At 30.3% G+C, this 13,841-nt stretch overlaps 1 protein-coding gene across 1 annotated transcript; it reads right to left on the bottom strand.

Annotated features, from left to right (window-relative positions):
- Nucleotides 1-8,675: 8,675 nt before the first annotated feature.
- Nucleotides 8,676-11,724, bottom strand: LOC126717628 (GDSL esterase/lipase At5g33370-like). Its single transcript, XM_050419459.1, has 5 exons — nt 11,357-11,724; nt 11,105-11,232; nt 10,691-10,933; nt 9,909-10,161; nt 8,676-9,171 (listed from the first exon to the last, which is right to left on the bottom strand). Exons 1-5 carry the CDS (start codon nt 11,601-11,603, stop codon nt 8,933-8,935), a joined length of 1,110 nt encoding a protein of 369 aa, XP_050275416.1. The 5' UTR covers nt 11,604-11,724; the 3' UTR covers nt 8,676-8,932.
- Nucleotides 11,725-13,841: the final 2,117 nt, after the last annotated feature.

Below are 13,841 nucleotides of genomic sequence, written 5' to 3'. Positions count from 1 at the left end.
GATCTAGGGTGTTTTATAGCTTGTGGATTCTAGTTACATTGTATGGATTGGACCCCCAAAAATAAAGCAGGGAGGACAGTGATAATTGTGTTAGCTAGGGGAACGGTTTCTACCAGCTTTGAAATTAATCAATGTCATGAAATATAGATATGCTGAAGACAGCTTTTGGTTCAAAATCTTTAATTCTTGCATGATTTCACTTACAATCTAATCTAAGAATTGAATCATGAGAGTTGTATATTATTGAAACTTTAAACTTACAATTTGAATTTGTATTGCATTTTAAACAAAACTATATTTATAGAATATAAATTTTGGTGTTTAAGATAATCCTATACAACTTGGCCATTAGTAACTAAATAATTGATAACTTTGATAATTATCGATAAATTTTTAAATAACCAATACCTTGAAAATTAATAAATATATTTTGTTTTTCTATCTAGCATTTCAAAAGAAAAAAAAAATTTGGATAAAAATAAGTATTTAATTTTCTAAAATTAACTTGTATAGTTATTTTAAGGGAAAGAAGTGAAAATTTTATTTTGATTGGAAATTAAAGTCCCGTAACTTTTGAGAATTGAGATGTTTATAAGAATTGTAATTCTTGAAACGCTCAAAAACTCACGAAATGAACAACTTCATTTGGACTTTTAAGAATTAACAATTGTTAGGGTCAATAGATTGATTTTTGGCAAAATATGAACAAATCCTTGAGTCTTGTTAAGTCTATAATGTGTTTTTTTTTAAGTCCAAGTCGACCAATTAAAGACATCAAGCTCAACACGTCCTTGATTAATTGAGACAAGATCAACTGCAAGCTCCATAGTAGTTGATCATTAAAGAATTGCAGATTATTTTTTACTATGATGCAATTTGTATTATGGTGGTTGTAAAAGTGGGTTTTGTAAGCCTAATTAGAGAACTTAAATAAAAGCACAACCTTTCATAAGGTTGTAGAGGTAGAAACTCTAAGGGATTTAGAGGAAAAAAAAAAAAAAAAAAGAGGGCCTAAAGCCTTTAGCCTCCACCTATTCAACCTGTTTTTCTAGAAGCAAACAAAGAACCATCATTAACGGTGCTGTTAATGCCATAGTGCATATCAAATCTTAAGCCACAGAGTCTAGTAATTCCTACTGTAAGTAGCAATACTAGGATCTGGATATTGTTGTATTATGTACTTTTATTTTATTATTGTAAATTCTTTTGTTGGGTGGTTATCGGTAAACCCCTAGAGGGTTTTATTGTCAAAGTTTCATTTCGTAACCATATCGCATGTGTCTTTTATTTTTATGCCACTTACTCTTTGCAATATGGTTCTATGCATAGTTAACCCAATTGGAACTCAGCAGTATAATTGATTAATTAATCAAGTTGGCATAAATTGAGTTAAAATCAATCAAATATATAGCGACTAAATTTCCTATCACTAATTTTTGAGTGGAAATATAATTTAGAGTACGTACACCATCCATTTAATCCAGATTGCATGGTTAATTAATCCTAAAAGGAGAACGCCGAAATATCCTAGTCTTTCAACATCGATCAGAATGAACCATAATCCATGCATGTGAGAAGGTTCAATAAGGACCGGTTCACATCAACGTATCAAATTCTAAACGTGAGCCCTGATCTTTAAAGGGAAAAGAAAATTCCTGAACCAAAACTCAGTACGACTCAAGGTTACCGTGTCTTTCAAAAAGCAAGAATCACTACTTCTTCTCTTTTTGTTGATAGTGATATTAATTATATTGTATAAATTAGTTAGGAATTTTGTGCAACATTTTTTTGGTCTAAGTTAAGAGAATTTCATTTCAAAACGATTTATTTTTTCGTGTAACATTGTGAAAATAGGGTTTATAGTCTCAAGTCATTTTAAATATTAAATAATATAACACTAAATTCAGATATCTAGATTTAATATTAATATTTAGTTTAAACCATTTTGGACTAATTAAAGATTTTAATGAAATTTTTTCTACTGCTAGTGACTAAATATTTCATTGATACGATGTAGGGTCAGCCCCACAATTAATAGAAAGCTTTGAATCCTTTGATTAAAAAAAAGAAGAAAAAGAAACCCCATAGGTCAACTTTTAGGTTAGCTTTCAATTAAAACATTGTCATGAAAGGAAGAAGCTACCAGGCCATTTTTCTCTTGTGCCATGTGATATGCATAAATGGGATGGGCTAGTTGGATGGAGCTGCACTCTAATTTACTCTCACCGCTCAAACCCATGACAAATTGGAACAATGAATTATTGACCCTTTTGAACACTTTTACCAAAAAAATTGTCCTTTATTTATTTATTTATTTATTTTATATATTTTAAGAATTCGCATTAGTTCTTGCAAAAAATTTCTTCTATTTTATTATAAATTTTTTTTTTTTTTTTACACAATCACATCAAATTATCTATTTTACATTATATTCAATAGAATATTTATTTTTTATTTAATTTTTTACTATTGTTTATGTCTTTTTTTCCCCATTGGTTTTCCTTTGTGAGAGAGAAAAAGATAAATGAAAAAAATATTGATATATATGCACATAAACAGTAGTTATGTCTATTTACATAATTACTGTGGCTAGAGATAAAATTCTATTTTGTAAAATTTTGTATGAACTAATGTGGATAATTTTTAAAGTTAAATGTGCAAATTTTACCTCTTAAATTATTATGCATTGAGTTCCAGTTAACTCAATTGGTAAATTTTTTTATGGTTGAATAAGAGATTTAGGATTCAATTCCTGCCTATGTCAAAAACTGATTAATGTTTTGGTCTGATTGGTGTCTTAGTTTGATAATAAAAAGTTATTATCAGGAGTGGACGTTATAGGTTGAAAACTATCTTAAAAAATAATAATTATTATGCATTGTTTCCCTCAAAATAAAAAATAAAAAATTATGCATTGACTCTATAGTGTATAGCCAATTTGCTTTTTTTTTTTTTTGCAGAATAAATGCTCAGTACTATTAGTCGGTGAGAAGGAATGAATGCTATATACCTAAGTTTGCGGTGTGACTTGAAGCACTGCCAAAACTGATAGCATATATCTTTGCTAATTTCCTACTATCTACTCTCAGAACTGAAAATCTACTATATATTAGACTGGTATTTATTAGGTTTCTATTTTTAGTTCGGCATTGGATTTGGTTTTATTTTTCTATTTTTAATTTGGAATTGGATTTGGGTTTTTTTTTTTTTTTTTTTTTTTTTTTTTTTTTTTTTTTGTCAATACAAATAAGAGAACAAATAACAAAATACTCAAAAATAAAATTTAAATAATACATAAAATTTTAAATTTACTTTACAAAATCTAAAGTTTACTAATAATATCATCACTATAAAAGAACAAAAATATTAAATGTCATGGACCACGTCAAGTGTGCGATAGTAACGTGTAAAAATTGATATGATGAGATCCAAGAGTGAGATTGAGAAGCAGAAACAAAGATAATGACATTACAAATGTTGAGGTTTAGGGGCTGTTTGGATTTTTTTTTAGTCATCACTCATCACTCCTCACTCAATTTTCGTCACTCATCACTTAAAATACCCCGATTTCCCCAAACCCACCCAAATGGCACTCATCACTCAGTTATGCCGTTACTTTTTGTTTCCAAAAAAAAAAAAAACTAAAAAGTCAAGATATGCGGCTGAACAGTGAGAGAAATGCAGCTGAACTTTGTTTCAAAAAAAAAAAAAAAACCCAAAAGTCAAACATTGCGGTTGATTAGTGAGAGAGTTGTGAGTTTAATTACGAAAATACCATTGGAAACTGAAAACACCTAAAATGTGTTTTCAGTTTCCATAACTTATAACTTAAAAATCAGAGAATTGAGTAATTGAAACAAAAATTAGAAACAAAAGGTGTTTTCAGTTTCCATAACTCATAACTCAAAAATCAGAGAATTGAGTAATGGAAACAAAAACTAGAAACAAAATTCAAACGGACTTCTCAGTCATGGGTCTCACCATTTTTGAGTTATGAGTTATGAAAATAGCAAATTCAAATAGCCCCTTAGTTTTAAGGTTTTTTTTTTTTTTCAAATTTAATAATGGTTAGGCATACTAAACTATTAGGCTAGCGTATCAAAGAAATCACACTTTGTGACTGTGATGTGAATTGTCCCATTTGGCCATTTTGTTTGACTTTATTTATATAAAAAAAATTCCCTAAATAAACGGGTCAACCCAGTTGACCCGTGGGTTGATCCGACCTAACCTAGAAATTAATCGGGTTGGGTTGGTTTGTTTTTATTCCAGGTAAAAAATTCTTGGGGTGTGTTGGGTATTTTTCTTCTGGTTTGGATCAGATAAGTAAGTCTAAGTCTAATTTGCCAAATCTAAGTATATTACTTACACTTAAATTTTTGGGTGTATTTCAGTGTACAATTGTTCTCTTTTCTTTTTTATTTATTTTTGAAGTATACAACGTCTTCATTTTACATACATATTATGCATATGAGCAAATGATAAAGGCATATTTTACATAAAAGGCGTATTTTACACATAGATTAAATGCATATGAGCAAATGATATCTATAAGGTTATACTAACTGCACATTCTTGTTAATTTATATAATCTGTACGCATCATCTATTTCATATGTTAAATGTGGATATTGTTAGTTAAATTGGGAACATTTGTGTATACAGAGTGCATGTTAATAAGTGGGTAAGAATATTTTTCCTATATATGTGAGATGTGAGATAGAAGTGTTACACATAAGATGACGGAATTATTCTCCAAAAGTAGGGACAAACAAAACTTGGTTCTTGATTTAACAAGTTGGTATGTTCAGAATCTTCAGATAGTTGTCGATAACAGATTGTATACGTATATAAAGCTTAACGTAGCAGGAGAAACAGTTCAACAAGCAAATTAAACCCCCACTAAATAGGTGAGTATTGTACCTTCTAGCAATCTTCTGGTTCCTTGTTTCTCTCTTTACTGGTAGGGTTTCTTTTAAATGTAACAATATTATGCAAATTTGAATTTTCAGGCTCTTCAATTTACGACTGGGCTTTACAATAATGAATTTTGCAACCCTATCATAATTACTTATATCACAGAAAGTACAAGGGGTATGGGTTCTTTCTGGTGGGCAAGTAAATGCTCACATGAAACTTGCTAAGTAAAACTGGCTTGCAAATAAAATGTGTGGCTTAAAAGTGCAACCATTCATCATTTTCATTTTGTATAGGTTCTAATGCTCATGGCTTGCACAGTTCCAACCGGATTTTTTAAAGAACATCAAATGCCATTAAATAATTTAAATCTACTGCCACATGCACTGTCCAAATGTTTAAACACATACAAATGGGAAATTACCAGAGTTCATCAAGAATTTTGTTTGTGAAGGTGATAAATGACTAATTATCACAAATGTAGACCCAGATGCGAGAAATTGTTGAATTAATAATTTATTCCAGCACTTATCCAATCCGTAGGCTCCAATGCTGCTTCTTTTTCCCCTCATGTGTCAGCCAAGTATGTATCTTCCTACTCCCAAAATAACAATTTTCCAAATAGCAAGGTTGAAATAATATTTTTTCACAACTTCATTACCAAAAGTAACAAGTTTTAATTGAAATAAAATTATTTTTACATGTATTCATTATTAACATTTTTTTTTTCTTTTGTTTTTAATGTATCGTTTACAATATGTTATATCAATAGCTATGAAAAAAAGTTCACATTATTTTCTGAAAGTTTGAGGTGGTAAATTTATCTATTTTTAATAGTCTCTTCAAATTCTAAAAGTACGTAATGAATACAAACCTTTGACTAAAAAAAAAAACAAAAGACAAAATAATCACCTACGGGTTTTCAACTATCTCAAATGTAATGTTGTTAACGTGACATGAGTGAATTTTGTCAATTTTATGTGTTTGTTATGTCACATAGGGCTAGTTTGGATGGAATGGAAGTAGAGTGATTTGGCCGGAAATTAGCCCTCCATCCAAACTAGCCAATAGGTGCATTACAGAAGTTGAACCCTTGCGACCTTTATTTCGTTGGGAATACATCTTCTTACCACTTCTAATCATACAGTGAGGTAACATACTCATGCACATCCTAATTTCTTTGAAATATGGTATTTTTGGTAATTTATTTGCTAAATATGTGACCAAAAAAAAACACAGTTTTTGATAGCTTTTATGCTAAATATGTTACGAAAAGATAAAAATTAGCATTTTAAAAAAATAATTTTATTTATATATATATATACATTTTTTTTAAAGCATATGCAAAAAAAAAAAAAAAAAAAAAAGCTTTTTGTGAAATGCACATCTGATCATATCATGGATTTCATAAACTTCATCAATTTGAATTCTAATTTTCCTCCAAATATAAGTACAAAAAATAAAACCCAACATTTTTATCTAGCATGAGATTAGCAGTTAGCACAACTTTGATAATTACTGGAACCCAATATTAAACTTTTCATTGGTTTTAATTACTGAACCACACTATGTTACACAAAAGATGGGCCTAAAATGAATTAATTATTTGGTCAATGGGTTAATTAAGATTTGTAATTGTGACGTTCTGTTTTTCTTATCTTCTTTTGTAGAACTATTAAACTAGTGAACTATTGAATTTAATTATTAGACATTAAACTTAAAAATAATGTATTATCCAAATATGTTTTTTTACTTGAAGTGTCTTTGTTATTTGTATTGAAAGAACGATTATAAACATGTTATAAAATACGTTCATGTTTCTTTCTTTTTATTATGTGAGAATTAATGTGAATCAGAAGGGATTGGCCTGACCTATATGAGTAAGATTCTTAAGAATAGTAATCCATTATAGACCTCCATACCCAATTTCTTACCTGACTTGTTCACCATGAAGAATTTGCAAGGGGTTTTCCTAGAGACATAAAAACATTTTAATTTTGTAACTTATGCAAATTTTAAAAATTGGTATGTACTCTCTCTCTCTCTCTCTCTCTCTCTCCTAGGTTAGCTAATAATGGGTACAACAAGAGAAGGCCTATTTGTGCCACTTGATGAAACTTGCCATGAACAAGACGTCAAAATGAAGCGCAAGATATTGTTTGTATCGATTGGAAATTAATTCCTGTTTCAAAAGCAGATGGAGAGGAGTCTTTTCTTATTATTCGATACATCACACTCTTCTGTTAGAAGTGGCAAGGGAGTGACTTTTATGTTTTGTATTGTTTGTATCAACTGAATACTAAATCCTGTTTCGAAAGCAAATTGAGAATTACTTAACATACGATACATCACATTCTTTCAAGTGGAAAGGGATTGGCTTTTATGTTTTAGAACAGAAAAGATTAGTGCTAAACTAAACATATCACAATTATGAATTTCTAAAACAAGTTTTCATAGCATTAACCAACCCTTGATCGATAATAGCAGCGGCATTAATGATCCAAATGCTAGTTCTTATCTTTGTTTTCCAATCGGCTTCAGTGTTTGGTACATCCGATTCCTGTCTTCCCATCAAAGTCATCATTAATACTAAGTAAACTACTTTCCTACCAATTTTAATACCTATCAACGTAGTGTCTCTTCATTATGATCATGACAACTGATTTTAGAACAAGCGACAATTTTTTACTACCGACAGATAATGTAGGTTCTGAAACAAACTTATTAAAAAGAGCAATTAAAAAGCTCCAAATTTTTGTTTTTTTTTTTTTTTTTTGACTTTCTTCTTCTTGTGACAAAACGTGTAGGCATTTAATCGTTTATAAGCAATAAAAGAAAGGAATATATAAATTAAGTTATAAACTAAAATCTTTGTTAGTGCATGGGGGGTTTAGGAGGGAAAGGGTTCGAGTTGTGGGGTTAGCAGCATATTGTAATTATCTCTTAAAAAAAAAAAAACTAAAATATTTGTCTTTAAATAAACTTTGTTCAAAATTTTAGTTTTGTTCCTGAATTAAGTATTGTTTGGAGCATTTTAATATTAATTAATTAAAATGAATTTATATGACCATATAAATGTATAGATGTGAGAATTAATATGGAAGATGATGAGTAAATGAAAATGTTTATTTCTACATTGAAAATGAGAGAGATTATTTTATTCTTTTTAATTATGGTGATTATTGGGCTAATATGAATTGATTCAAATATTGGGTTAGACATGTACACAGGGGGTGAAAGGAGGAAGTGCTAAAAATAGAAATCAGCCTCTTGAATCTCCTTAAAGAGAGCGAATGCTGCGTCTCAGTCCAAATAGTGTTGTATATTTTTTTTCCTTTCTTTTCAAATTAATAATATTTAGAAATATTATTCAGTTTATCTTTGTGTTATTTCCGTTATTATTGTGTTTGCACCAACAAGTATCAATTATGTTAGTTTAAATTTTGTTCCCGAATAATTTAACCTCACTACTTCTCTTTTAAAAATGAGCTGATTGTTGTAAAATTGGTGATTTTTTCTATAACTAACTTTAATCCTTACTGGTATATATGAGGTCAAAAATTCAAAAGAAAGCAGAAATCGCACATCTGTTTGGTTTAGCAATGATATCATTAATCATTGTTCATGGCAAGTTTCATCAATTGGAACCTACCGCCAAGCCATTGTTATACCACCACCTACTCTTGTTGTACCCATTATTAGCTATCACATTAATTGAGCAAATCTAGGAGAGAGAGACAGAGAAAGAGAGAGAGAGTCTGAATGAAAATTGATTTTGTAATCAATGTTGTTATTAAACAGATTGAAAATCTGGTTAATGCTTATTCATCAACCAATTATTCAAACTAACTTTTGAAGATCACGCTACATTGGAAATAAATTCCATGACACGTACAACACAACTTTTTTTTTTTTTGAGAATCACGTACAACACAACTTGAATTGTAATAATACATAATAGTAAATTACTAACTTATAAAACATATTCTGTATTCCAATGCAAGCAAGACAATTTATTAGGTCATGGTCATAGAGTCCAAGGCCAAGGCGGTGCTGAGATTCATGGGGTACATCATCTCGTTAGAGCCACTCAGGATTTGTTGAACTATTATCTTGTTTGCCTTTTCAGAGGGATGGAATGGATCCCAAAATGCATATTGGTCTCTGTTTGTGCACAAGTTTGATGCTACTGTGCAAAGTCCCAGACCATTATTGGGTCCTTGCCCACAACATGCTATCTTGGATGTGGTAAATCCTGTTCAGGAATAACAATGCTGGTCAATTTCATTTTCAACAATTAAGGACAAGTCTTTTTCAGAAGTTTGAATCAATATTGTTTAAAATTTATACCCAAAAAAAAAAAAAAAAGTTGAATAAAGAAAAAGTGAGGGACCAGACCAGGCTGTATATATTCATATATCTTTCTAAGACGAATTAAAACCATCCAATCTAACACAAACTAAACTATTGAATGGGGTGTCACAGACATACCCATAAAGGGGTATACGTTGTTCCAACATAAAAATAATCGGGTAGGTTGTTCCATTAAGATACCAATTGAATAGGGTAGTTTTAATAAATGCAAATCGATCACTTTTTATTAAAATTTTTGTTTTTGTGTGAATAATCCAACTACCATGTTGTGTATTAGATTCCACACTTGCATGTCACAAAAAAAAACACATTAGTGAATCAGTCAATTCACTAAGATTAGGCATGTTACACCTAACTTTCTTTCCCTTTCAAATTAATTGCTTCCCAAAAAAATAATCATAAAGGTTGAAAACAATGTAAAGTAATTTGACCAGTATTCTTAAGACATTTATTAATTGATCATTTTAGAAAAATTTTAGTATTATTCTCATAAAAATATTAAAAGTTGTCAAAAAAAGTCAGTTGCGATTTTCTTTTTTTATAAAAAATTTCTAAAAATATTTCTTAAATTGATGTTTTTAGGACATTCGTTAACATTTCCTAAATGGAAAGACATACCATATGCTTGAGGATTACTGATGAAATCATTGTGCATCAATGCAGTATTAGCAGCAATAAAAACATTGGAACCGATCTTGCTGTTGAGACCTCGAACCATCTGAACAAGTTGTGGGTTGTACAAGGCGGCAGCTCTTTGCAGTTCAGCTGAGCATCCACCATTGGTGCTTCGCATGGCAAGCTCTGCTGGAACACAACCTAGTGGTCCAGTTCCTGTCACAAGGACCCTACGTGCTCCAAGATCATATATTTTCTGAAATCACATTAACTTGTGATATTAGCTTAAAAAAAAGTAACACAACTCATATGGCACATGTAGTTGATAAATTCTGGGCCACAAGGCAGGCTGCTTTTTGACTCAAAATTTAAGCCATTTAGCTTGATAAGAAATCTAATGATTAATGATAAGTCTAACGACATAATAAATTTTGCATCTGCTGTGGTGATGTTAATGGTGGTTTAAGTGAAAATGATGTTATGCTAATCACAATTTATTGTTTCAATTATTTGTATTTGTATTTGTATTTTTTTTTTTTTTTTTTTGTCTTTGTGACACTTTTAAATAATTAATTACATTGATTAGAAGCAAATAATTAGCAACTTTATCAAGATATGATAGGTTATTTCTCTAAACAAAAGATTAGGCATGTTACCCTTTTTAAGTACACATGTAGACTATACAATATACATATATATTGGTACGTATTGCACGTAGCACATTGTGTGTAATTGTGCATGTAAATTCAGAAAGGTAGCTAGCCAAGGTAATAAATAGGATTTACCTGTAGAAGTTTTTCGTACTCAGAAATGAGGTACGTAACATAATTCGGGAGATTGTATTGGCGAGATCTGGCAGAGAAAGGCACCAAGTAGTAGTTGTTAACAAAGTCATTGCCACCAACAGTGATGAGGACGAGTGCTTCATTAACACGTCGCTTTGCCTGCTCAGCTCCAATTTCAGCAGCTAGTCGTCGCTGATATTCTTCAAAGTATTCAAATTGTCTGAACATTCTGATAATGTTCACCTGCAAGAGGTAACATATATTAATTTAAGCCTTGCATGATTCGGATTAAATTTAACAAATCTAAAAATGTATCCAAGGTCGTGGCATTTAAAATGTGGCAATTTGTAAGAAATAAAATCTTAACCGTGAAATGAGTCTCGCAATATAAATTGAGACACATGTTAGACTTACGAACTGGACTCCAGTGTCATTGAGAATTCCGATTCCAGCAGAAGCAAAGTTTGCACCAACTAGTAGTTTTTGTCCAGTGAGCTGTGGGCTCAAGTATGGTAACAATAGGTCCGTGCCAAGTTGCTGACCTGAATGTACATTTTTTTTTGTGTGTTAATCAATCGTACAAGACTCATAAACAATTACAAATTAATGAATAGAAGGTTGGAATTTTAGCATGAAAAATAATGAGAAAAAGGAATGTAACCCAACTGATAAAATCTGGAATGTTGTAGCCATTAGAGAATCGGCCAGTAGGTCGATGGGTGGGGGCGAAATCAATGCCATAAGGAGGAGAGTCTGCTCGGGCAGTGGTTGCCAAGTAGTTGTTGTTGCCATTATCAACCAGTGAATCTCCAAAGACGAAGAAAGCCCGAGCAGCCTCGGTTTGAGTACTAAGAGTTCCCAATGCCATGACCATGAAAATGATCCATGAACAAAAAACCAATGAGCTAGCCATGGAATTGAAGGTAGAAGAGGAAAAACAAAGGAAATGATATATGAGAAAGACAAAAGTAGCTCTATTTGTGTGCACTGCACAGTGCACAATCAACTCTGGTGTTGGTATGTGAATTCAAGAATAGGGATAAGCTTTATATAGGTAGGGGTTCTCGTTGTTTGGAGTATATGAAGGCACAGTAAAGGCAATAATCACAAAAGCAAGGTAGTACAGGTAGTTGTGCATGGCAATGCCGTGAGGTCATCACTGATCACAGTGTTGTCAAATCTCTTGTGGGTTTTTTTTTTTTTTTTTTTTAAATCCAAGCTTAATTTACCTGCCTTTTCAAATCAATCATTGCGTAACTGAGTAAGAATAGCATTGAACATTGCTAGTGTATATTGTGTGTAACGACATTGCTTCATAGCTAGAGATAGCATGGTTGTGTTTATAAGTTAAGCACTTTCAATAGGTCAAATTCAGTCAAAACTCAAAGTTACGTATCCAATACGAAATAAACCTAAATTGTGTTTTTATTTCGGATACCAATAATATGCATGATAGGTCCAGGAAATGGTGACTCAACCAAACATTGATCAATACAAGAGTAATTAACACCGGATTAAGATGTTCTTAATCAGTGCACCTTAAAACTTTCTAGGTATTCATAACTCATCCCTAGTCACACCTTAAAAGAGTGGCGGAGGCAGGATTTCACTTTAGGGGGCAAGATCAAAAGACAATAACAATAATTAAAAAATAAATAAAAATAATAATCAATATTACTAATAAAATTATAAATAATAATAATTGTTATAAAAAATATATTAAAATTTAAACAACCGTAAAATAAATAAACAGTTGTAAAATAACTAATTCATAGTTACTAATAATTAAAGTAAGAGATTAATCTATATATACAAATTTTAGACATCTAATTTGATTGCACGTAATAATTTGAGAAAATAAATTTCCAACTTTCATTCTATATTTTTCTAATTATTTAAATTTTAGATTTATGGTAAAAACTTAAAATTTGAAAATATGAAGAAAAAAAAGACAGGTGAAAAAAAAAAGGATGCTTTACTGTTTTAGTACCACATAAGACATTATATTATTATTATTATTATTTTGTGTTAGTCCCACATAAGACATTATATTATTATTATTATTATTATTATTTTGTGTAAAATTTGAGTTCCTCGGGCAGTACCTGAAGTGGAAGAAAGGAATTTGGATAAGTGAAAAAAAAAAAAAAAAAAAAAAAATCATTGAATATTGGTCAAAGTGCACAGAAGCTTTAACTTAAAAAATAAAGGTGAGAGTTGGTGGGCATTTATTTCAATGTCAGGCTAATTAATAAAAGTTGGAGTAATTGTTTTAGTAATACCATAAAATTTCACAATATTTTTAGGTAAAAATGTAAAATTTATTCTCTAACTTTCATTTTTTTTTTTTTTTTTTTCAGTTCTCTAACTCTCATTTTTGTCAATTTAGTCTTTTAATTTTCAATTTTTGTTAATACAGAATTTCGTTAAACCCCAATTATGGGCCGCCGTTAATGCCACTAAATCGACATTGTCTTTCTTTTTTTTTTTTTTTTTTAAATTTTTCGGAATTAAAAAAAATTTGTAAAAAAAAAAATTAAGGGGAACACGTTTTTGAATTTTATTTATTTATTTAGCATCTTTATTACTTTTGCTGTTGGGTAGGTGGTTCATCAAATTGTAGATCCCACCAGAATGCAGCAACAGAGAGATTGAAAGCTTTTAGGATCGCGTGGTGATACCATTCACTTGCAATATGTTGTTCCCCTTAAATGTTTTCTTGCTTTCTTTTTTTATTTTTTATTTCTTTTAATTCTGATTTTTTTTAAAAAAAAAAAGCAAAAATGACGTCGTTTTAATGACTACAGCCCATAGCTAGAGTTTAACGGAATCTTGCATTGACAAAAATTGAAAGTTAGAGGTCTGAATTGACAAAACTGAAAGTTAAAGGACTGAGATAAAAAATAGTAAAAGTTAAAAAGTCAGTTTTGCATTTTTGCTATATTTTTACAATAAATTAAGGTGTTAGTATATTGTAAGTCAAAACAAAACAAAATAAATTATTCTAAGATCCATCCCAACTAAAAACACAAGTATTATAATAATATTATGAAATTTTGTTGTGCTTCTAGACTTTCTTAGATAGAAAATGTGTTTTTTTATTTATTTTTTCGTGTTATGGTACAGTCTGTATACAGAAAAAATATTTCTT

Source organism: Quercus robur, chromosome 3, assembly GCF_932294415.1.
Source record: "Quercus robur chromosome 3, dhQueRobu3.1, whole genome shotgun sequence".
NCBI lineage: Eukaryota > Viridiplantae > Streptophyta > Magnoliopsida > Fagales > Fagaceae > Quercus > Quercus robur.
Note: the sequence above shows the minus strand (reverse complement) of the source record. Positions and strands in the feature narration are given on the sequence as shown.